Source organism: Diadema antillarum, unplaced genomic scaffold (assembly GCF_040938485.1).
Source record: "Diadema antillarum isolate AM-2024a unplaced genomic scaffold, OU_Dant_1.0 seq00000810_RagTag, whole genome shotgun sequence".
NCBI classification, from domain to species: Eukaryota; Metazoa; Echinodermata; class Echinoidea; order Diadematoida; family Diadematidae; genus Diadema; species Diadema antillarum.
Genome location: NW_027271690.1, coordinates 2,954,096 through 2,981,118, shown reverse-complemented (window position 1 = coordinate 2,981,118; position 27,023 = coordinate 2,954,096). Strand labels below are relative to the sequence as shown.

At 38.1% G+C, this 27,023-nt stretch overlaps 1 protein-coding gene across 1 annotated transcript in view; it reads left to right on the top strand.

The window, feature by feature from the left end:
* The first annotated feature begins 16,773 nt into the window (after nucleotides 1–16,773).
* Nucleotides 16,774–27,023, top strand: part of LOC139739693 (guanylate cyclase soluble subunit beta-2-like) — a 36,935-nt gene continuing 26,685 nt past the window's right edge. Inside the window, exons 1-4 of the mRNA XM_071650303.1 lie at nucleotides 16,774–16,922; nucleotides 21,778–21,835; nucleotides 23,972–24,045; nucleotides 26,720–26,814. Of these exons, the coding sequence (XP_071506404.1) occupies nucleotides 16,774–16,922; nucleotides 21,778–21,835; nucleotides 23,972–24,045; nucleotides 26,720–26,814 (376 nt within the window). The remainder of the gene's footprint in view (nucleotides 16,923–21,777; nucleotides 21,836–23,971; nucleotides 24,046–26,719; nucleotides 26,815–27,023) is intronic.

Below are 27,023 nucleotides of genomic sequence, written 5' to 3'. Positions count from 1 at the left end.
CTGCTTTTCAACTCTACTGTGGTTTCCTTCCTGACGGCTGCTTGGAGGGAGGGGAAAGGGAGAAGGGTCCATTTTGTTTATGGTGGATGATTGCCATGCAGAGCAGTAGGTCATTCAGGACCTCTTCCCTAATGCATCTACGTCTCCTTTGCATATCTTGCTGGGTGATGGAGACGGATACCAAAGCATCAGCCCCTTCTCATCTCAGGCATCTCAAGCGACTTGTTTTCAAAGTAACAACGGGATTTGTGTTGGCCAATCCTCAATCTGCTCTCAGTGGTAGCGCCGATGTATGCTCTTATTTCCAGTCCAGCATCAGTTCCAATCATATGGTTTTACCAGTGGCAAATTAAATCATGAAAGTACAAATTAACTAATGTCAATATGTATCACTTCATGGTTTATATGTTTTCATAACCATATTGTAATCGTTTATATGAGTAAAGAAGGCATATTAAAGTCATACATTTAAATTTTTGTTTATCTTCTTGTGAATAGGATCTGTTTGACAACATTTACAATGGTTAAAGTGTGATTATGTAGAAGATAAACGGATAAAGAAATAAGTATTATTCACTCATTTTCAAGAAGCAAAAATGTTGTTAAATTACGAAGGCAAGATTACTTGAATACATAACAAAGAAAAAGTAATGGTTCACATGCTTTTACTAACAGTGAAAGTACGCCATATCTTGTCACTCATGTTGGTCATGTTCTGTGCAGTGTGTATGAACACTTCATTGATGCCTTGAGACTGAAGGTTGTATCTTTGCCACTATTAAATTCATGAATAGAAAAAGGATCACAAACTCAAACAATAGGGAATCACCATGAATAAATGACAAACAATATGCATTTAATATCACATATTTTAGGGATTCTGAAATGTAAGACATTATATTCTTCTCTGTGATTTCCTTGGAAGAGATAATTGATTTGCTCTTAAAAATCTCAATTAGACTCTCATTGCTACTTTAGAATGAGTCGCAAAAAACAACAACAATTATGGCTTTTCATTGGCATTCCGCTAGAGCATACGGGTGGGTGAAATTGTCGGCTCTATAGCCATATTGGTAGAGCGATTCTAACTGCTTCTTTTGATAAAATACATTTGTCTTGAACATTTCTTCTGTTAACATAATAAGGGTCAATTTATGAAACCTTGTAAAGTCTAAGCAATGTCTGAAGTGGAGTGCACTTCCCAGTAAATTCAGATGTACTATTGAATGTAAGAATTGCATTTGACCACTGTCTTCGCTTAAACATACTATTTCCATGGTTATGCACTAGTGCACAGGAATATATTTTAGTACATGGATGTTAGCAGCAGTGTACGTGAAAAAAATATCTTGCATTGTTTTTGTTTTTTTTTTTGTTGCAAAGACATCAGTCTGACATTTGTTAATCTTTTTTTATTGTATTACTCATTTTTCATGAGAACGGCAAGAGAGCTTTTGAAGTCATTCCATTCACAAGGTTTATGTTTTAAGATGTGGTTATCATGGTAATGCCTCATTTGACAGACCCCCCCCCCCCAAAAAAAAAAAAAAATGCACTGCAAAAACTAGGGTGTTAAATATCTAACACCAGCACAGAATAGACAAATACTAACACTCTTGGTGTTGATTTTAGGTCCGTTCAGAAAGAATCACACCAACTGGTGTCGAAACATTCAATTACAGGTTGATGTTAGAGTTTTGGTGTCATTAATTCGTCGTTGGGCAATCAAAAGGGCGAAGTTGCCGCTATCGATAGCAAAACTGATACATGTTTTTTAGACGAAAGAATGTTTTTCGCCTATTTCTTTTTACTATTCACAATTTTATCGGGGTTTTTGATGTGTTGAAGTTCAAAAATCAATTTTACACCTTATGCTCTTGTTTTGTTTGCAATTTTTGGCTTATATTCCAAGTAAATCAATATTTCTCGTTTTGCCCTTTTTACTGCCCAATTCTGGACGAAGCAGAAGCGTCTAAAAAGGGCAAAGCGCATATTGCCCTTTTGAACGCGCGGGTATACACGCTACGTTCGCCAATCCCACAGTCAAAAAGGGCAACTTCGTCATTAGTCCATTCATTTACACACATTTTAAAGGGTAATATGGGAACAAGGTGTATTGTATTTAAGGCTATGTTCACACCGACGCCGAATGTCGCGCTTTAGATCTGTGATCAATTCGGCGTCATTTTTGTTTACTTTTCAAAAAATCTCACGATCTCCTCAGATATATTATGCTCAGATAAGCTCTGATACGCTCTGATACGAAGTTCGTTCCCGCTTTGGGCGACAAATTATTTCCCGAATCGCTACGGCTTCTCACGCTTTGATGCCGATTGATCAGGATTTGTTACGCTTTAAATCACGCTTTGATATGGTTTAATACTCTTTGATAAGCTTTGATGCGCTTATCACGCTTTAAATAACGCTCTGATACGATTATCACGCTCTCTTGTGCATTGATAGGCTCTGTTAAGCTCTGAACTATTATGCAAATTAAGAGATCCCGATTGCATCCCTACTACTAGTCTATATAGAACTGTGATTTTAATCACAGCATCAGGGATGCCATTTTCAGTGAAATAGAGGAAGAGGTGGGGTTCAAGTTCAAGATGGAACAAAAGCAGATCATGAGCGATTCCATAGTGAACCACACGTTCAATGTTCTCCCAACTGGGTTTGGGAAGAGTTTGTGCTTTGCCCTGCACCATTTGATGATGGACAAAGTAAGTATACTCAATAGGCTAACAGAAAATTTAAAAAGGGTAGTCTAGGTCTAATAACGAACGTGACATGATATGGATTAAAACTTAAAGTACAATATTTTTGGTTTAAAGAAAAAACTTTTCAAAAATATTCTCCACAGCAATTCTAGTACTTGATTATGACTATAAAGGCAAGGGTTTACTTTGAATCCCTTTCATTTATTTTAAAAATAATTTATTTGGATTATTCTTTAATTGTTTGGAGGCCCTCTCAACAAATATATAGTTTTATACACATTATTAACTGCATTTTACAAGGGGGTAATTAAACTAATTATGATTAATCGTAAATCTAACTTTGGTTCAAAGCATATGAAAGTAGTTAAGAAATACTCTGGACAGTGTTTTATCAAATATAGGAGTTTTAACTTTTTTCAATTGTCTGAACCAAACCTATCCCTGTGCTTTAATTCAACTAAGTTTTAACAAGCTTTAATGAAAAGTCAAGGCAAAAAATATGTAATTTAAGAAGAAATATAATTTCCTCCTTCAAACTGTTGCAAATCATCTGAAAAATCAGGTTAAGAGTATGTTTTTTTTTTTTTTTTTTTGCTTGTCACCTGCGGCAAAAGGGTGTCCCATATATAAGGATGTGTACCCCTGTTGTGATAAATAAAATGGGAGAATATTTCTTGAAAAATGTGTCATGGTTCAGCAATTATTTTATCAAAATAAAATTATATCTGTGCACATACTGATTTTTCATGGTTATGAATAAGATGAATAAGGTTCTATATGCAATACAGCAAATTTACATATTGAATATTTCATGACCTCTAGCTAATCTGTTAAAAAAAATGCTATCTGTGCACAAGTGGATTTTACATTTCTGCACAAGTTAACATATCATAATTATTAAGGTGTTCATTTTTAATAACTTTATTACCATGAGTACCTATTTTCATTTTTATTGAGCGATTGATTTTGGCTGACAACGAAGTTTTTGTTACTTTTGATACATATCTTTCTTAGTATCTCAGATTTATGTTAAAGGAATTAAAGAAAACACCTTTTTAAAAACATTTTTAGCCCTCCACAGGCTATTTTATTGATCATAAATCAACATGGTTTACAACGAAATATAATTACTTTTACTGTCATTTTGACAATACAATTTAACAGTTTTCTCTCATAAAATTTCAAGAAAATAATACTGGGAGCATTAGCCATTTTTTATCAAACTTTTCCTGTTTACCAGACACATCAAAAATATATTTATCATTGTAAATCTGAATAACCTTTTGTTTGACCATCTTAAACCTTGGTAGTTTGCCGTTCCATTTATGCCAGAATAGCTGATACTTAATGATGATAAGAATGCAGTTAAGTGCATCATTTCTTTGTTCTTGAAAAGCGAATAAACTATTCTCCATAGAAAAAAGAACACCTATTTGAGTAAAACTAAACATCCACCCCCATTGTTTTGGACGATATTTCCTGACTGAAATTACATATTTATATAAAGTTCCATGTCTTCCATTTCCTCCAAACAAAAGGAACAATTTTCACAGTCTACTATTTTCATTTTAAACAGCTGCTCATTTAGAAACAACACCCTATTTACGATCTTATATTGAAAATACCTCAAGCGGACATCAGCTGTATACCGAAATACAATATTAAAACTCTTCATTCCAAGAGATCATGCAGGGTATGGATAAAGGGTGTTAAGCTGTGAATCACCCAATACTTTCAATATACACATATTTATTGTGTTTTGATTCCAACCAACTGAACTCATACCTCTCTATTCTCATGTTTTTAGCTACCCCCTAATGTACACCACAAAACCCTGGTCATTCCCCCCCCCCCAAGTCCCTTATGCTGGACCAGGTGTCTCGTTTCGAGAGCCATGGGAGTCTGTGCAGTGGCACTTATGTCCAAGAAAGACACGAGCAAAACTGACCTTGAAGGTATAAATAACTTGTTTTCAAACTCACAGTTTTAATTGTTCATGTGCAAATTAAATTATATATAATTGTAAGCAGTATAAAGTTTCCCTCTTTTTGGGGGCATTAACTACCCTATCGTGTATGTAGCAAGCCACATTATGAATAAAATATGTTTAATATACCCATGTAAAAGCTCATCCAACCGTCTAGGACACTGAAGTTTCCCATAAAACAATCACAAAATATAGCTTTCATTTTCATATTGTTTTGTAGATGTTTATAATATGAAGGAAAATAAACTAACAAATTCTTTTAATTATTCAATATATAATGAACAGCACAAACTTGCTCCAATACAAATTTAATCTCTTATATCACAAATATTATTTTTCAGGAATGGAGACAGGGCACTTTTGCCTCATATACTCTAGCCCCGAGGCGATAACATCCAGTGTCTGGTGAGAGTGGGTGAAGGATCACTGGACTGAGATCTCCCTCCTGGCACTGGATGAGGGTCACTGCCTTTCTCAGTGGTGAGAACATTTTCCAACTAAAGCTTTACTTTCATTGTAAATCAGCGGGAATGGAGACAGGGCACTTTTACCTCATATGTGACCCTGCACCTCAAAACAAACAAAAAGTCGCCAGACATGAATTTTTTGTTTAGACCATATTCTGAAAGAGCAGACTTTAAGCTTTAAAATGATGTATAACTCAAATCAAATGGACTCTCCTAACCTATCTAAATATTGGAAAGAAAGCACAAACTCAGGAAAAGTGTGAACTGAGAAAAGAGGCTCTGAAGTACAGTGTCTTTTCAAGCGCTTAATCTTTACCAAACCATGCTGGATGTGCGATGAATGGGACAAAAAACAGGAAGTAAACCACCAGAGTAACAACAATGAAGGGATTATTAAATCAAACTGAAATTAAATATGCCTCATTAACACATTCTGTCCATAATTAATGCCAACTTTCAAAGCAGTAGCATCATCCTTTCAAAAGTTATTAGAGTTGAAAGTGAAGAGTGTGGACAAGGTTTTGCAGAAATGAAAAAGGGATTCTAAAGACAGACCTAATCACACTATTCTACCAAAATGTTCGAGATAAACTGCTAAAAAAACACACTTTCCTGCCCATTTTATGATACCAAATTTTAGCATAATGCAAAAGACGACCCGCTCTTTCAGAAAATATGAAAAAGTCAAGTTCGGCTAGGTTGACCCATTTCACTTATTTTCAGTCCTCACGCAAAATCAGTGTGTGCGACTTTATGTTCGTTTTGAGGTGCACTGTCACATATACACTAGCCCTGAGGCGATAACATCCAGTGTCTGGTGAGAGTGGGTGAAGGATCACTGGACTGAGATCTCCTTCCTGGCACTGGATGAGGGTCACTGCCTTTCTCAGTGGTGAGAACATTTTCCAACTAAAGCTTTACTTTCATTGTAAATCAGCGGGAATGGAGACAGGGCACTTTTGCCTCATATACTCTAGCCCCGAGGCGATAACATCCAGTGTCTGGTGAGAGTGGGTGAAGGATCACTGGACTGAGATCTCCCTCCTGGCACTGGATGAGGGTCACTGCCTTTCTCAGTGGTGAGAACATTTTCCAACTAAAGCTTTGCTTTCATTGTAAATCAGCGGGAATGGAGACAGGGCACTTTTGCCTCATATACTCTAGCCCCGAGGCGATAACATCCAGTGTCTGGTGAGAGTAGGTGAAGGATCACTGGACTGAGATCTCCCTCCTGGCACTGGATGAGGGTCACTGCCTTTCTCAGTGGTGAGAACATTTTTCAACTAAAGTTTTACTTTCATTGTAAATCAGCGGGAATGGAGACAGGGCACTTTTGCCTCATATACTCTAGCCCCGAGACGATAACATCCAGTGTCTGGTGAGAGTGGGTGAAGGATCACTGGACTGAGATCTCCCTCCTGGCACTGGATGAGGATCACTGCCTTTCTCAGTGGTGAGAACATTTTCCAACTAAAGCTTTACTTTCATTGTAAATCAGCGGGAATGGAGACAGGGCACTTTTGCCTCATATACTCTAGCCCCGAGGCGATAACATCCAGTGTCTGGTGAGAGAGGGTTAAGGATCACTGGACTGAGATCTCCCTCCTGGCACTGGATGAGGGTCACTGCCTTTCTCAGTGGTGAGAACATTTTCCAGCTAAAGCTTTACTTTCATTGTAAATCAGCGGGAATGGAGACAGGGCACTTTTGCCTCATATACTCTAGCCCCGAGACGATAACATCTAGTGTCTGGTGAGATTGGGTGAAGGATCACCGGACTGAGATAACCCTTCCTGGCACTAGATGAGGGTCACTGCCTTTCTCAGTGGTGAGAACATTTTCCAACTAAAGCTTTGCTTTCATTGTAAATCAGCGGGAATGGAGACAGGGCACTTTTGCCTCATATACTCTAGCCCCGAGACGATAACATCTAGTGTCAGGTGAGAGTGGGTGAAGGATCATCGGACTGAGATAACCCTTCCTGGCACTGGATGAGGGTCACTGCCTTTCTCAGTGGTGAGAACATTTTCCAACTAAAGCTTTGCTTTCATTGTAAATCAGCGGGAATGGAGACAGGGCACTTTTGCCTCATATGTGACCCTGCACCTCAAAACAAACAAAAAGTCGCCAGACATGAATTTTTAGTTAAGACCATATTCTGTAAGAGCAGACTTTAAGCTTTAAAATGATGTATAACTCAAATCAAATGGACTCTCCTAACCTATCTAAATATTGGAAAGAAAGCACAAACTCAGGAAAAGTGTGAACTGAGAAAAGAGGCTCTGAAGTACAGTGTCTATTCAAGCGCTTAATCTTTACCAAACCGTCCTGGCTGTGCGATGAATGGGACAAAAAACAGGAAGTAAACCACCAGAGTAACAACAATGAAGGGATTATCAGATTAAACTGAAATTTAGCATGCCTCATTAACACACTCTGTCCATAATTAATGCCAACTTTCAAAGCAGTAGCATTATCCTTTCAAAAGTTATTAGAATTGAAAGTAAAGAGTGTGGACAAGGTTTTTCAGAAATGAAAAAGGGATTCGAAAGACACACCTAATCACACTATTCTACCAAAAATGTTCGAGATAAACTGCTAAAAAATCACACTTTCCTGCCCGTTTTATGATACCAAATTTTAGCATAATGTAAAAGAAGACCCGCTCTTTCAGAAAATATGAAAAAGTCAAGTTCGGCTAGGTTGACCCATTTCACTTATTTTCAGTCCTCACGCAAAATCAGTGTGTGCGACTTTATGTTCGTTTTGAGGTGCACTGTCACATATACTCTAGCCCCGAGACGATAACATCTAGTGTCAGGTGAGAGTGGGTGAAGGATCACTGGACTGAGATAACCCTCCTGGCACTGGATGAGGGTCACTGCCTTTCTCAGTGGTGAGAACATTTTCCAACTAAAGCTTTACTTTCATTGTAAATCAGCGGGAATGGAGACAGGGCACTTTTGCCTCATATACTCTAGCCCCGAGGCGATAACATCCAGTGTCTGGTGAGAGTGGGTGAAGGATCACTGGACTGAGATCTCCCTCCTGGCACTGGATGAGGGTCACTGCCTTTCTCAGTGGTGAGAACATTTTCCAACTAAAGCTTTACTTTCATTGTAAATCAGCGGGAATGGAGACAGGGCACTTTTGCCTCATATACTCTAGCCCCGAGGCGATAACATCCAGTGTCTGGTGAGAGAGGGTGAAGGATCACTGGACTGAGATCTCCCTCCTGGCACTGGATGAGGGTCACTGCCTTTCACAGTGGTGAGAACATTTTCCAACTAAAGCTTTGCTTTAATTGTAAATCAGCGGGAATGGAGACAGGGCAATTTTGCCTCATATACTTTAGCCCCGAGACAATAACATCTAGTGTCTGGTGAGATTGGGTGAAGGATCACCGGACTGAGATAACCCTTCCTGGCACTGGATGAGGGTCACTGCCTTTCTCAGTAGTGAGAACATTTTCCAACTAAAGCTTTGCTTTAATTGTAAATCAGCGGGAATGGAGACAGGGCAATTTTGCCTCATATACTCTAGCCCCGAGACAATAACATCTAGTGTCTGGTGAGATTGGGTGAAGGATCACCGGACTGAGATAACCCTTCCTGGCACTGGATGAGGGTCACTGCCTTTCTCAGTAGTGAGAACATTTTCCAGCTAAAGCTTTGCTTTCATTGTAAATCAGCGGGAATGGAGACAGGGCACTTTTGCCTCATATACTCTATTCCCGAGACAATAACATCTAGTGTCTGGTAAGATTGGGTGAAGGATCACCGGACTGAGATAACCCTTCCTGGCACTGGATGAGGGTCACTGCCTTTCTCAGTGGTGAGAACATTTTCCAACTAAAGCTTTGCTTTCATTGTAAATCAGCGGGAATGGAGACAGGGCACTTTTGCCTCATATACTCTAGCACCGAGACGATAACATCTAGTGTCAGGTGAGATTGGGTGAAGGATCACCGGACTGAAAATTCCTTCCTGGCACTGGATGAGGGTCACTGCCTTTCTCAGTGGTGAGAACATTTTCCAACTAAAGCTTTACTTTCATTGTAAATCATATGCAGTGCAATGGTACACATTGCTTTGTGATTAATGACAGAGGCCTATGATAATTAATTTATGTTTAATGTTATAATACAGAAGATCATTTACATAAATGGTGATTAAATGTAAATAAATGTATAGAAGATACTGGTTACTCTTGAAAAATTGCATTGGCCTTTTACACAAAATCACAAAATTCAGCGATTTTCAGGTTGACACGCATGTATTTAGAGTCACTTAACTTCATGAACGCACGCGAGAACGTCATAAATTTGGTCTCAAAATATGCACGTTGCAACAAGAAAAAAAAAATCATGAAACTGCGTGGCAAGACCTACACATGTTGCAAGAAGATGACAAAGTTCAAGAACATTTGGAAGATGAACATGTATCATGCTCACTTGCAGGATCAACAGGACAGCAACCAAACCAAGAAGATGACAAAGTCCAAGAACATTTGGAAGATGACTTTGTACCAAGCTCACTTGCAGGATCGGAAGATGAATTTCAGTCTGAAATGCTGCCGCACTGTAGGAATCATATGGTCATTTCACAAAACCAAAAATTGCCAATACCTGAACAACATAATGATCGCAACCTACGTGATGATGAATTGCCTTCGTCTGAATCTGCGACAGGTATTACTGCTGTGTCTCTTGCAACTTCACAAGTTGACACTGTGGTTGGCCATGTTCCAGGTAGAAATACTGCAGTGGAAATGAAGCCTGTTTGTAAAAAACGTAAAGCAAGTAAAAAGCGTAAGGCAGAAAACCTATCTGATGAATATTCCTCTGATGCAGATTTTAGTGATCTTCCGTCTCCTGAAGACGATTCAGATGATCCTGACTTTGTGCCATCAGATGATGGGATAGATCATCAGGCGTACCAAACGGAAAGAAAGAGGAGTACAGACCACAAAGCAACTATTACACCTGGAAAACAGTAAACTTGGATCTGAATAAAGGCACAGAAACAAGTCCAAAACAAAGTGTGCATTTTGGAGAGAGAGTGCCCAGCTTGAAGCGAATATGCCCATTTTGTAACAAGAATTACCCAGCGAAGCTTTCCCGTCACATAACAATAACAGGGTTCATACTCTTTCTCATGAATTGCAGGGCTGCCAACCTTGAGTGAGAGTTTGGCGTGAGACACTACGAGGGAGCGGAGCGACCTCGCTGGCTAGCACCTGGCGGCCTGCTGTGCGGCCGTACGTACGTACGTACGTACTACGTACACAGTCAGTGTATGTAAAGCGATGTAAAGCACACGTCATAGCCATACAATATGTACTGTAATTTGCCAAAAGTACACGCTACGCTCACGTGGTATAGGTAGAAGCCAATCGTAATCCAATAGCTCGTCTTTGCGCGCGAACCGAAAACGATTATTATTGGTTAAGCTTTACACCCGCGCTGGAAAATCTCGACATTTTGGGCTTGGGCATATCGATATTCGGAATATCAGAGAATTTAGAGATATATTTATTTTTGTAGTCATGTACAGTCCATTTAGGGGGTTTAGCGTGAGATTTCGTTTATCAGAGTGAGACAGTCAAAATTGGTTGAATTGCGTGAGTCTCACGCTCAATGCGTGAGAGTTGGCAGCCCTGAATTGAATTCCATGACTTTCCATGACCATTTTAGCCAGAATTCCATGACCTTTCCATGACTTTTACACAATTCTTTTTTTAAGACATTAAACTGAAAATTTGATCTCAAATCAAAGTGAAGCAAAGGGAATACATATACACGTACATCTCACACAAACAACAGATAAACTTCTATAATTTTTGCAATTCCATGACTTTCCATGACCTTTTGATGAAAATATCAAGTTTTTCATGACTTTCAAGGCCTGGAAAAAGACTAGGCCAAATTCCATGACTTTCCAGGTTTTCCATGACCCGTATGAACCCTGAATAAAGCATGGTGATAGGGATGAAGTGAAGAAAGCACTGCAGGCACCAAGAAAGGAGCGATTAGAACAGTTCAGTAGATTCAAAAAGGAAGGAATTTACAAGGCAAATAAAATGACTGCTGGGGACACCGACCCAAGCTTTCACCAAGAGCGCAGATCACGGGCAAAGAGTAAACTCGTTACGTGTGGTAATTGTATGGGGTTCTACAGTAGTCGATACCTTGGTAGGCATAGGAAACATTGTGAGAATGAGTCCTCTACCAGAGCCTGCGATGTTCTGAAGCAAGAAGATGAAGCAGAAGATCCATCATTCTTCCATAACATCTTGTGTTCATTCAATGATGATGATATTAGCAACATTTGCCGTACAGACAGTATGATCCTTACTGTTGGGAGGAGATTGTGGCACGAAGAAAAGCGGAAGTTTGATAAGAAATCAGAAGTTCAAAAAAGTGTCATGGCAGCCATGAGGCGGCTAGCACATTAATTTTGTATACGTCCATTTCCAAAACACAAAGCAAGAGTTAGGTGCATTTGATGAATCGGTAGGATGCGCAGTTGACATGTTTTCCAGGGGCAATTTCAAACATCTGGAAGATGCTGTGAGAACCTATTGCCAAAAATCAAAAGGAAACCTTCCAGGAGATGACCTGAAGTATGGTCTAAAAACTGCCCTCTATTACTTGATCAAAAGTGCATGCAATATTATGAAGGGGACCTATCTCATTGAGGACAGGGATAGCAAAGCAGCTGGTCTGGATAAGTTTGTAGAAGTTCTGGAAGTCAACCATGATTTTGTGTTTGGTGATGCCGTGTATGCAACAAACAAGATTCGGAAGGAGAAACTTAGGAAACCAAACCTTCTTCCCCTGAGAATGATATTGCTCTTGTAAGAAATCACACCCTCACCAAACTGGAGGAAATCACTCCCACGAAGTGCTATGATGCAGCTGAAGGTAAAGGATTCAAAGAGCTGAGGAACTTGATTGTCGCATGCCTTACTCTTTACAATGCCAGGAGTCATGGGGAGCCATGTCGTTTGAGCAGAAAAGAATGGATGGAAGCGGAAAATGGTACATGGATAAATGCAAACATTGAAGACCTGAACCCGGCCGAACAAAAGATCGTAAAGAACATGAAGATCCCATACCAGTTAGGTAAAGGGAAGCACCTTGTACCTGTACTCATCCCCCATGACTGTTTTGAACCCATACGCCTTCTGAATGACAATGATGACCTTTAGGAACTCCTGAACGAAGTCTGGTGTAACTGTAAGACAGGCTGTCAGCAACAGGCAGTGTAGTTGCAGGGCAAACAGACTTGACTGCCCACATACCAGTGGCAGATGTGGGCTTTTACTGATCAGGCACTTGTAATCTTATATGTCTAAAATATGTGAGGACTCAGATGATGCTGTTCTAAATGGTGATTAGGAATAAGGAACATTCTTCATAGGAGAGTAGGAAAACAAAAAAAAAATGGAATAACATGTCAAAGGAAATGAAAGGACATGTTTCCGAAGAGAGAAACCATATTCTCAAGACTGGTAAGTCAACATGTCACTAATATTTTTCATTTCTTTCTTACCTTCTTCTTGAAAGTAAAGTATGGTGATGAAAAAATAGGGGGAAAATGTCAAACGTAAATGTAGATGGCGCTGCATGACAGAGTTTTCGACTTGGTGTTTTGTCATAGTTATGCACGTTCCATGCTTTCCTGGGGTGGTATTCTGAACACCGTTTTATCTCTGTTGTAACTTCTGTTGTAAGTCTGTGAGTTACAACACCACTAAAACAGATGTAAATCGGTATTCTGAGAACTGACTTTAAAACTCTATCGTCAAATACTGTACTGTAAAAAGCTCAGCCTGAGCCGTCAATCCCTCGTTTGAGGCGAGTCCCCAACTGGGGGTCCCCAAAGTGGGGTTCTATACGGCTTTCAAGACTTTTCGTTTGGGAGTTGGGAGTCGAAGTATTTGTCCATTGCAAATAAACTTTCTGCTCGGTGTGACAAACCTGGAGGCCAAGCCAGGGTTTGATGACTCCAGCAGCTGTCGTATTACGTAAGAGCATGATAAGGATATCTGCCTGTGGCAGACCATTCAAAGTGAACTCAATTTTCTCTATCCTTTCTAAAGTTTTCAATTTTATATTCTATTGAGAAATTCTATGGTCATCCATATTACATTTCGAACGAAAAAAATTGACCCGTAAATAACGAAAATACAGGAATAAGAAGGAGAGCATTGCCAGTTTGCCGGTGCTGACAATGTGCTATTTGGCAGTGAGTTACAACGGGGAGGTGAGACTACCTCCCTGGTTACAATCAGCCTGCTGACTGGATCATTGAGAAAGAGAGAGAGAGGGATGGGATATCTTTCCGTTCACAGTTCCTTGCTGAAACATGAGGTCGACAAAGCTGTGAACTTGACGAACATAACGAAACAAGGTTGATCTTGTCAAGGATTACAAACTCGGTTCTAGTTTAGTTCAGTCTAGTTTTATTCATCATAATTCAAGTACAATGAAGTGCAATAAAAAGACACTAAAAAATAATTGAATTACAAAATAAATAAATTAGAACAAAACAAGAAGAGTTGATCTTGAAGGTGAACCCTACATACATATTTTCATATGCTTTATATTCCCTGGAAGAGCATTTCAGTTGTGGTTAATCAAGTTCCCTCGATTGTTTACAGTTAGTTTCTCGTCAGTGTATAAAGTTTATCTTGCAAGTGCTCTGGATCAGCATCTCGCTTTATAATCATCCCTCTTGAAGCTAACCGAGCTAACCAGTATCCACGATTACTGCACATTATGACCTCGGACAGAACCGGAGATGGTGATATCGGACCGTACATACCAACATTTCAAGGGAAATGTAAGTACAATTACAAGACGAAGTGTCAATCACTTTTGAAAATGTATATTTCTGTGATTATTCTTATCAACTCGTATAACAGCTAATGAGGCCAATGTGGTTGCGTGAAGTAATTAATGCACTTCACTTTTTTTTCATCAATCACAAACACGCAGTTCGTGGTATTAAAAAAAATCGAGGCTATTGCTAAACAAAACAGCTAACTTCTGGAATTGGTATTGCCGCTTGAAATTGTTGCCTTTGTTGTTACCGTTTTTTATACCATTGTAATGATTATCATGAATACTGTACTATTATCATCATCACAAATAATTTCATTCTCTATATACGTTGTCATTGCAAACCTCCTGAGAACCTCTGTTTTGATTGAGGAGAAAATATGTTTTGTCAAGATTATTTTGACGATGCTCATAACGCCAGAGTACGTGGAATCCGTTCCAGTTAATGCTAATGCTATCGACAATAATTATCTGATATCATTTGGCTCCCAGCCATTAGCCTCTTCACGATTCGCAAGATATATAGGCATATAGCACACATACAAAAACAAAAAACACCAATGACCAATGACCAGTAACAGGAACAACGACGATGGCGAGACATAGTACTAATAATGTGAATATTACACAAAAATGAATTACACTGATAATACTGAGCAGCAACATGTGAATTATCATTATCTTCGGTTCGACAGTGTTCTTCCCAGTCGTATTCAATATATCACCTATAATAATTCCACGTCAAGCATATTGCTGTGCTTGAAAGCACAAATTTAAACTTCTCTCTGCCATTATTTTAAAGAGGTGCGAACATTGCCTGTTTGTTAAGAGCAAAATTTACATACTTACCGATGTAATAGATTATCTATAAGAAACTTACGGTCGAGCCACATACATTTGCAAAGAAAATACTAACAGGGATAATTCACAGGGATAATATGAGAAAAGGAAGAGAGAAAATATACCTTCGACATAAAAAAGGAAATGTCTGAAAATCAAGCTTATCCGAGGTACTAAAAAGGACAGATTACGAACATCTTGTGGGAATTTACCAGCAGGCCTGTACAGCGTATTGCACTACCAAAGACATTAACCAGCATACATGTAAACATGTGTGTATACAATGTGTGAACTAATGATTGATCGTTGAGTCAATGTTTTTACTGTTTGAACGTCACTGTACAGTGGAAATTAGGCCCTACGTCCATGTGACGGGGGGGGGGGGTGGGCATTCAGGGTAATATCTTTGGAGTGACTGTTGCGTAATGTATACTGAGTATAATATTGTTATTTTGTATCGTAATTTGTTGTTTTGTTGAATATGACGAGGGCACTAATAAACAAACATACAGCCTAAATAAACATGAAAAATAAGTGAAAACGCGCTGGCATTCATTACCCATCTATACACGCCTATAGGGGGATTCACACGTATAAAATTTACTGGGTAACAAAACGAGAAATTTGTAACCCGCTAGTAAACTGAGTTCTTTGCACGAGTGGACAAAAACCCAACAAAGTGCGGTCAGCAGCGCAATGCTAAACCCAAGAAATCTTGCTGTTATTAGCGCGCTAATCTTTGTCCCGCAGATACGTGTGAACGGTCGACCACAAAAAACTCGAATCTTTCATATCCCATCATTCATAGCGCACGCCACAACGGGGTGCACTCGACAATGTATGTGAGGTTCAAGAACAATACTTGTAGTTTCATCGATTTATCGATAGGCAATTAGCGAGTTACTAGTATTTCTGTAAGGGAGAAAGGCTGCAAAAATAAAAACAGACAAATAAAGAAACAGACAAAAAGCCCAACAAACTCTAGTGTCCGAGCGCATAGTATACTAGTACTAACCAATTAATTTGGAGAGTGTCGATTAACGGTTTCAACAAAAACAAAGAAAACAAATAAAACAAAACAAAATAAAAACTCAAGTTTCGGGGAGCTTGGTAACCCGCTATATGGTACGTACAAACGCGGCTACTAAGTAACACTCGTAGACCTTATACGTACAATTTCCTTCATAATACCCTATCAGTACAATGATACAACATGCGCTTGTTCATCCGGATCGTTCGCATTCATGATTATGCATGTCTTGATATTGTGTTTACTATCTTTCCAGTATGTAGAATATCTACGCGCCATTAGCCGGATCCACACGTACACTGTATAACAACATAGCGGGATGACGACCAAGGATGACAATGGAACTCCAAATCTCGAGATTTTCCCCCTCTTCACGCGTTTGCATGTACCGGCAATATTTACGCAGCTGCCACACAGTAGTGTGATGTTGTCATTTACCCATTATTGTGATGCTCGCTTGAATGATGGAATATAAAATCTGGAGATGAGCAAAGTATTTTCGGTCAGCCGTTTACGCGGTCACCGGGAGCAAATCAGCGCACTATTTCAGAAATCAAGTCCAAGATTTGTTGGGGGTACCGTCGCGATGCTGATCGCGCAAATTAGTGAGATTTTGTGTGCACATTTGCAAAAAACTCGAGATTACGATGGTCATGTAAATCTCGAGATTTGTATCCCGCTTTTTGGCATACGCGCGAACACTAATAGTTGTGTGCAAAACTTAGAACAATGTACAGTACACTGTATTTAAAAAAATAAAAAATAAAAAATTGCGGCCTAATAGTACACCATGATATAGTCTACTGCCGATTCCACAGCAGAGTAGATTACCAAAGGAACTGTTCACACAGTTTGAACAACCACCGTGATTACTCGCTGTGATGCCATCAACGTCGTTCCCCAATGTTCAACTCTTTAGACAGGTGGGCAGTGGTAGCAGCGGGCCAGATGAAATGACAGGCCTCGGGATGGGCATGGTTTTCGCCAGGAACGTTCAGGCTGTGAAGGGGCTCAGCCGAACTTCGGAGAGGTGGAGGAAGAAACTTTTCAGAAGAAAGACAGATGGATAAAGCGACTTGTCTCTGGTGATACTTCGTGGCCGGGAATAGAAAATCGGCATGTCCGAACCTCTCCAATTTTTTTAGTGCTTTTGGTTTTGGTTTTGTTATTTTGTTGAACACATCTGCCTGTTTAATAAAGAACAAAACACAAACATTTTCATATATAATGTTATCATTACCATGGTTCCATGAGTAGAGATTTTCTTCAACTAATATACGATTCAATTGCACATCCCGTATAGTTTATGCACCAGAGTAAAATGATATTCACACAATGCCTTCCATTCTGACTAATAAGAAATTCGCGGAATAAAAATAAGCGTCATATAGGCCGATATAGGCCTTACGTGTTTTCACATTCTACAAAAAAACACACACAAAACAAAATAAAACAAAAACACAAATACACATGCACACACACACACACAATGCGAAAAAGAACAGGTCACGTTTGTTGATATATTTATTAGAATAACATTACCTTTGTTGACTGGCTTCCAATGCGCATTCCTATTTTTTCTCGATTTGCTCCTGAGATCTATAAAACAAAATTGATACAGTGGAATTAGAGATTCATTCTTTTTTCACGCGTAAACGTATATTGAAAGAGTAACGTCGGGTCATACAACGTATCTCATTGACTACCTGATTAGATTCATCGCAATATCCCGCGTTCCCTGTTAATGGAATCAATTGAGTTTTCACAAGTTAATTCCGAGACAAACTTGAGTTTTATTTATTCATTTATTTTTGGTGTCCTGTTCGGATCGCTTACAAAAACGTTCAATTCGAATTTTGATGGCCCGAAAAAAGAAATGTATCGTGGCCTACCAATGAAAGGAAACATTTTTTTTTTCGACACAGTTCTCCGATGGAACCGTCAAAATATAAACTGTTTAGAAGTTTGGTGGTCTGATTTCATTTTCAGAGGTCCCGAGAAACCACTAAAGTGCCATTTGAGATGTAGAGTATCCATAGCCTACTGAAAGTGTAAAAGGAAAAGACATTGGTTGCATTCATAACCGACAATCTATGAAAAATTATGCACGCATTGTTCCCAGGATGAATGCCTTTTGAGAAAGAAAAAAATACATCTGAAGATTTTTTTTTTTCCTCAGAAGGGATTCATCCGGGGAACATAATCATAGCATCCTAAAAAGTTTTAGAACCTGACATCAAGCTGTTCTCACTGACTGTGATAACAAATTATGAAATGGAAATGGAATTATGCAACCTGCAAATCATCTTATAGCTTGTCAAATTACAAAATCTATTTCATATTTCCATTTACTATAACTTTCATAATTATTCAGCACTTCAAAGAAAAGGGCACATCAAAGCAAACAGCAATTCATCATGATGGATCTACGTACAATATGTACCATCTACATAGATGGACAAAACTGACACAGTGAATGAACAACCTACAGTCTTCTACGGCATATACATGTAGAGTCTCAGTCAATTTGGTAATAAAAAACAGTAATTGAAGAGCTTTGAAAACAAAAGCAAACAAATCAAAATACATATAAAAAAGTATATAGGATACTAAGCAGAGAAAATTGAATGAAAATGATACGCAATGATACGCAAACACACGCACATTATCATGATGCATTGGACCACTGAACCTCCGCCAAACGGCCAGCGTTAGTCGTTATGTTGCAGGTATTGTATACTTCATTTTTATGATTATGATATGACAGATTAATTACATCATAAGGATGAGCTATGTAATGTGATGTAGAAACGGTTATTATAAATAGGGGCTACTCAAAGGTAGGGAAAAGAAAATGACACGACGAGGGTGTAATGCTGCCGCGCCATTGTGTTCCCCTGTTTCTGATACTACCTAGTAGTAGTATACAGTGTAGATCATCCCCTTCCAAATCTCATGTAAACTGTACTCGACAGAAATTATGATCACCCCTTACCCCATTCTCTTTGGGCACATATTATTCACTTTTAGAATTAATAACGGATATTCCTTCATTTTTTATTAACGAATCTCCTTTCTGGGATAACGAGCCTTATTTCGTTTTCGGATCGATACACATAATCTTGAGAATACTATGGACGCTTCAGAATAAGGAAATTTATTTCATTTTCAGATCAACGAACACTCGGCACTAAGGGACCTTTCATTCTCGTTTGGCCGATTACCCCTTGCGAATTTCATTATTCAGAAATCTATTTTTCTGAACTTTTTACACGCATAAAACCTTGAAAATCAAGGTGAAAAAATAAAGTAATCAAGTCTTTTGTGGGTCATCCTACATACATCTTTTCTAGCAGGCACAGGATATTCTTCACGAGATAAACTTCAAGCTCTCACATCATGCACTTACGGATAAAGATGGGTCGGACTGACTAACTTCTACACTCAATGCCTGTATACTCACTTTTTCACTCAGGACATCGCGAGCTGGGGTCGGTAGATCCAGGTGTCGCGTCTGTCCATTTCTACGGGATGAAGGCATCTTGTCCAGTTTCAATAATCGCGATCCCTTCGTTGTCCCCTACGCCTCATTTCGAAATATTCTATATTCTTTTGCGAGATTTCTGGGTCGGAGACGTATGCATACCTCGTCTTGCAAAACCTAACTGTTTCAGTTGCTCTCGAGTCGGAATCCGTAGAGCTCTATACGCAGCATCACACCGAGGAAAAGAGACTATGTGTCCTCCAGTAAACAAACGGAACGACGCGACGGCTGATAGCGCAGTGCGATCACAGAACTCCACGCACACACAACGTGCATACAGGTCTGCAAATGTGCCATGAACCCCCATGATTACGCAATATTCCCTCGCCGCGCCGTCTCTCTCCCAAATTCACGGAGGTGAAAAGGTCAACCTCCCAGACCAAGCCGTGCGGTGCACATCGCTCGCGTGTGCGGAAGATAACGGTTGAAAAAGCCCCAAGACCAATGTAGTCAAATTCAAACGGTAGAGGGAGGTAAGGTCGTATCACGGGGGAAAGTGTGGGTCCCACACTTTTATCGGACGACGTATTTTTGCATTTCTCAGCCATTTCTAGACCAATTTTTGTCAAATAAACTTTGAATTCCCCATAAATTTCAATGCTCTTTCATATTTCATAAGTAGTTTCTCATTATCTTGCCAAAAAATTTCATCCCGACGTGCCATCATCAACCAAAACAGGACCTTCCCTTTAAGTGATGAAGTCACTACTTTCAAAGTTATAACAGCTTCCCTACCCAACCTTCCCTCACAATGTTTGAATTTGAGCATACGATGCCATTGAACATTTGAAACTTTGAAATGTCTTTAATAGCTTTCGTATTTAATGTCCAAACTGATATCACCTCTTTATAAATCTAACAGTCATTTTTTTTAAGTCAATTTCAAAATGAAAAAAAAATATATATATAATCACTGCAACGACCAAAAATATTATGTGTCAGGAAGACCCAGATGTTTTTTTTTTTCTTAAAAAAAGGAAATTAGAAATGGCCATGCAACAAGTAAACAGAGAAAGGTCTCTACTAATATAAAGAAAGAAAAAAAAACCAAACAAACAAACAAACAAGAAACAAACAACAAGCAACAAACAGCTTGACTTGCTGTGTAGAAGATGCTGCTCATTCATGAACTCGGCTACGTGCCTATCCTTGCAGTTCGTCTGTGATTTTTTTTTTTTTGCGCATGCGTCAAAGGACATAATAAATTGCTTATCAGTTTTGACAATGGCTTGAGTATCATTATCTTTTGTTACATATTTTCCTTTCAGCTTCAAAGCCGTAGGACTTTGTCTAGGGAGAATCATCGGAGTTCAAGGCCCGTCCTATTTTCAACGTAATTCATTAGACATTCAGGGTCAGATGAAAGTGTGCTCACGTTATCACACGTTTTGTTGCTTTGCAATTCCAATTAATTGAGTTGCCCACATTAGTACAAGCTTGACTTTTCTGTGATCTTCTTTTTCCTGCAGTAGAAATACTTCGTTCAAACAGTTTGATATCTATATAGGTTACGCACTTGCTTATTTTTCTGTTTAGTTTTCAAATATATAAATGATTGAACGCATATACTGTGTGATATTGGAAACAAATATTACTCATGATTATGATAGAAATGATGAAGATGATAATAATGATGCTAATGACTAATAAAAGTTATTGTAATGATAAATAAATGTATATATATATATATATATATATATATGTAATTACAATTACATTATACATATTATGTTATACTCAACAATTACATATGCAATTGTATTATCAATATTACGGATGATATTCATAATAACAATAATAACAATAACCATGAAAAGAAGAAAAGAATATTTGTTATTGCGCATACACAACAATGAAATAACATTTCTATGCACATTGAAGGAGAAAAAAAAATATATATAGGCCTAAGAAAATAAAGGGAAAGACGTATAATAGAAAGAGAGAAAAAAGGAAGCAAAGTGAGATAAAGAGTGAAAAAGCTCATGCCTTCATTTTCTTCAAAGATGGATGGATGATGATTACACTCCCTTGAAATGACCACATGTGTTGTCAAAATCCGAGATCGAATATGATTTTAGTTCGTGGATGCATCCTTCAATGAAGGTTTGGCATATACCTTAATCAAAGGAAAAGTTTCGTGCCGCCGTCACTGAATTATTCTCAAGGGAGGTCTTCTGATTATCTCCATGGCAACGATCCGCTTTTTGCGCCAAAGTCTAGTGCGCAGAAGTACGAGAAGAGATCGTGTATGACCTTTATATCACTATCTCTTACTCCAACCTCCTCGCACTTTCTCTCCCCCTCCGTCTCCCCTCTCTCGCTGTCTGTAATTGCCCGGCAGTGGCGCGGTCAGATGTCTCTTCAACTGGACCCCCAATCAGATTCCAGTTATATTGCCAGTGAGTTGTTCGGTGGCGGTGACGGCTTTCATCTCTTCCTCAGTCCGTCGCAGAGAACACATTAACTGATTTCACCTGTTGCATGATACCTGTTATCAGCTCCCAAAAATGGTAAGTAGTGTAACTTTATGTCAAAATGAGGGTATGTTGTTACTTTTGCAAATTTAGTATTCACAGTAGACTTGATGAGTAACCAGTATTTAGGAAAACGGCATAAACATGTGAAGAATTTGATTGCAAAAGGGGTTGGTGCCATCGCTTGATATTTTAAGGCAGTCTATTATCAGATAGAGCAAAGTAAACCCTTCCCTGTGATATCTCATTTGTTGTATAGCTAGGAATGTTCTTGAGTTCATGATTAGAAAATTGCTATATACTGTCTTACTATCATAGTTATTTCCATGATAGCAGCTTTAATTTGAAATATCTCAAATCAACAAGAACAGAGTTAAGCAAAGCAGTTTGAATAATTATTTGTGAACTGCCCGTAATTTTTTTTTTTCTCGGAGTGTGGTCGTATTAAGGATTTGCTAACTCAATGCTTCAACTAGCATATTCTGACTTCCCTCAAATATTTTTAACGAAGATTAAAAATGTCCGGTCAATCCATCTAACGAGGAAATATTTACAGGACCACTCTCATATAAGAATGAAATCTGCTTGATATGTTGGCACTTGAGATTTTTTTTTTTTTTTTTTTTTTTTTTGGGGGGGGGGGACACTGCAAATCTTTGGAGAATCTGGTAAAAATTTGCAGGATTTAGACAACTTGCATTGAATTTCACAGAATTTATCAGATAACAAAGCTTGTTTGTCAAGTGATTACATTCTGAATTTGATCAATAGATCTGCTGAAACATGTATTTTAGTTACAAAATGTTTAATTTTGATAGTGATTAAAAAGAAAATATTCTTAAATTATTTCTTAACTATTAAAAGTTTTCAAAGTTGTAGAGCCTTTCTGATTTATCATCTGTGTGAATCGCTTTGCTGCCCTTTTCCCTGTATTTCCAATATCATTTTGTAGAATAAAAATAAAAGTGCTGTAATCATGTACGATGCTCGTTTCTTATGATTATTGACTACGATATTTGGTCTTATTATCATTCATCATAATCGAGGTGAAATGATGGTAACTTGTGATGTTGCTATCAGGATTACCCCTTAGATCTCGCCAAAGCAACACGTATCTCTCGAAATCAAACCATGCTTGCATGAATGTAGAAACAGCAGATAATTAACTGTGTGTTGATATCCAAACTTCATCTATCATTTGTTGGATAGTGGCTGCAGTTGGATTACGTCTATCTTGACCCTTTTGCTTTAACATGTGATTCTAGGGATAAGATCGAATTAAATTGCTTTTGCCATTGCTCTGAATGTGATACCAACATCAAACAATACCTATTTTCTCATATTCTACAATTTACGCACTGTTTTCATTTGTTCAAGACCGGATATGGTTGGTTGTATTGACGATTTACGTATTTGTTGCTATGGAGTTTCTCATACAATACTGAGTTATCCTGCTATGATATACCGTGATCGTCACCGGGTGTGACAAATTTATATTCAAATTCAAAAACCCACATACACAATGAAATAATTGCATAATACTTTCCACATTCATGATAAAGTATAACATATAAAGCCATATACTGATCGTCAACAGCGGTTACCTTTATTTCAAACAGTTTTCGTAAATGCGATGTACATGCAAATGCTATACTCTACTTCATACTTTTGTTGCATATGAAAAAAAAAAATTACTCATGTTTTATTTGTATGTGCAGCTTTGCAATGTTTATCAACTCTTAGTGGCCCCAGCCACCGGGGTACCGCTGATGTTGAGACGAATAGGTATATAGATATATGATTGCATATATTACAGTAAGAGAGAGAGAGAGAGAGATGTTTGTGGATGTGTGTTTTCTCCAATACTTAATAATTAATTACATGTTCGATGTGTTGTTGATTTTTCACCAAGATAAAAAGCCTCAGGAACAAACAACGTTTAATGTTTGCCTATTCTATCCAATTGTCACAATATAGTATTACAATAAAACTTACTTTTTCAGGTAGAACATGAAATTACGTCGAGATTTTCTTTGTTTTGCTCCCTTTCTTGTAACCCAGTACGGCAGTGTTAATGTCAGTATCAAGGACTTGGTGACGGAGAAATGGGGGAACGAGACGTGGGAAAAGATACGGTAAACTCTGCAACATACTTCCTTTTTCTTTTATGTAGAGGGAAATGTTTGTAACTGATTGACAACTTGCCCTACATTGACGTTTATAGGCACTGAATTGATCTCTGATTTTAGTTGTAATCATGATAAAAAATCATGGGCGTAAATACTGGAGCAGGATTCGAACCTACGACCTCCTGATCTCCTGACAGGCGTCATCTCCACTAGACCACTGAGCTTCCGCCCGGGAACAAGTGTTTGTTGTAATTCCTATAGCATGCAGCGGGTTCTGTGTAATAATTCAAATTCATGAAATTCTTCCATCGAGATATTTTCATTGCAACTGATTGACAAATTGCCCTACATGTGCAATGTTTGACATCCCTTTGTCGCTGATGATGAATAAACGCCATTTCCTTTTTCCTTACATTCCATCCCATTTATTTGCAAAATCAAATATGTTGCATGGAAAGAAAAAACATAAACAAGCCATTTTGGAGTAGCACAATAAGGCATGTAAAAATACGTACATGAAACATTCTAGGAAGAGAGTGACAAAAACTGAGTTTTATCGAAAAACGGATAGCCTTGAATTGCAATAATGCATCGGATAGATAAATAGACGAACAAATGAAAGTACATGGGTGCTATATCTCAGTTTATGATAACACTGTGCATGTGGGACTTGATTTGTCAAGCTTACATAAAAAAAAACACCATGATCTATAAGATTTCGATGAACTATAGCATTCTGTGTTATTTTTCATTTTCTTCTTTGATTCTATTCTATTTTTCATTTTCTTCTTTGATTGTGTACACACACCGTTGATTGTAAAATGTACAAACACACACAATCACACACATACATATACCGGTATATAAATATATATATGTATATATATATATATATATATATATATATATATATATATATAATATCATCAAGATTAAAACTGGAACCAAGTTCATGCTGTAATCACCAAAAGTTTATTTCGGCATACACATTTTTGAGCGATTCGCTCTTTGTCAGAACATCTGAAAAAGAGCAAATCGTTTGAAAATTTGTGCGCCGAAATAAACTTTTGTTGATTTCAGCATGAACTTGATTTCAGTTTTAATTTTGATGAAATATATAACATACATAAATAAGCAATCGTTGTTTACAAAGCAATTTTGTCGCCATTGGAGACAAATGAAAACGAATGTCGATTTTTTTTTCTTCCGCAATAGTGTCATGGATGATGATTTGTTTCCTAAAAAGAATTTCCTTCCGAAATGAGCAATAGACCTTTGTATGCCCCCTCCACCCCCCCCCCCGTGATTGACGGATACTCTCCCTTTTATTAACGCCTCGCTCTTCCGCATAGCGTGCAATCTGCAGCTGAGAGGTGATATAGCGGTATTCACCCGCGCAAGACTGACCTTATAAAGAATTGATAGTAATTACGTCGACCAATTATCCGGTGTTCCATTTTGATATACGACAGTTGCCATTATTGTAGAGACCACATGCTGGTTCGTGATGTCAGGAGTAGAAGGCGATAGCAAACAATCCTCGTGAGGGCAATGATCACTATTATTTTCTCTTTTCCCTTTCTACCGACATGCTTTCACAGTTTCTCCGTCTTTTTTAAACAATCGTTAGCATAAAACTTGAAAACGTGATGACCTTACTCATCGAGGGACATCTAATCTAAATAGATGTCAGAGTAACTTGCTGCCTTAAACTCATTCATCATTTTGCCATTCGGTTAATGCATTCACTGTGACAGCTGTATGAATCGATAGAGTTTGGCAAATATGATTTTTCAAAGTTTCCATTAATAGTAATAATTAAATAATGATAATGACGTGTGCGTGTATGAGTATGTGTGTGTGTTTTTTTTTTGTGTGTGTAGATATTTGTTTGTCTCCATGGTCATTGTCTGTTTAGGCAAAACTGACAGAAAACTTCCTGAGTTGTGGCTGGGCACAGCAAAATTGGCCCTTCTAGAGAAAGAAAGAAAGAAAGGAAGAGACCGACATACTATAACAATTTTGAATGACTTGCAGATGAGTGTTCGACTTATCAAAGAGATGAGTGATTACAGTAATTCCAATAAGGACAATTTCCAATTTCCCATATAACAACTGGTGAAGGGTCAGGTAAAGAGAATTTAATAGGCTTTAAAAAGTCTGAGTTTCAATATTCATTCGCTGGATCAACAGAAAAATATAAAAATCAGGGAAACCATGACAACACACATATTATACACATGAAGTGATACACAAAACCTGAAAGTTTCATCACATCTAGCCTCGGCATAGCTTCATTCAGCAAAATGAAACCGACTTATTGGTGAACAATATACGACTGTAAGGCTTCATATTCCAAAAGGGCGACATGTATTGGTTCTTTGTACTCTTTCCGACTGACTGCTTTGTGGCATCATTGTAGCATCAGCTGTCCGGAGGTGATGTCAAGTTACTTTCTGAAAGAATATTTCTATTATGTTATGATGTTATTTCATACAATGTGAGTTATGTAATGAGGGGATCCCAAGTAAATCAAATGACTTTGTTTTTATGATTGTGTTTCAAAATATTAAAGTAAATATTTTTTTTTTACTGAAAATCATCTTGCAATGTGGCATCATTTTTAATGTGAAACAAACTACAATGTATGTTAAGTAATTTTCAATATCCTTTCTTGCAGACTGAAAGCCGGTGTCGACGACCGTTTCGTGAAGTTCGACATGTATCCTGACTCCATCACTTACCAGATCGTTGGCGTCGCTGCTGAAGTCTTGGGTGAGTGTTCAAAGATCCCTTGAAACATCATGATGGGCACTTTTTTGAAATCCTTTAGGAACGTAATGTACTATCGTTTCTGAAATCTCTTGGGTAGAGTCCAAACGATTATCACGAAAAACTGAGACTGCTCACAGAGAGTCAAAATTTGCAGGGAAGTTTTATTTTAACCTTTTCAGTATCAATGTGTCAAATGCGCAAATTTTCCT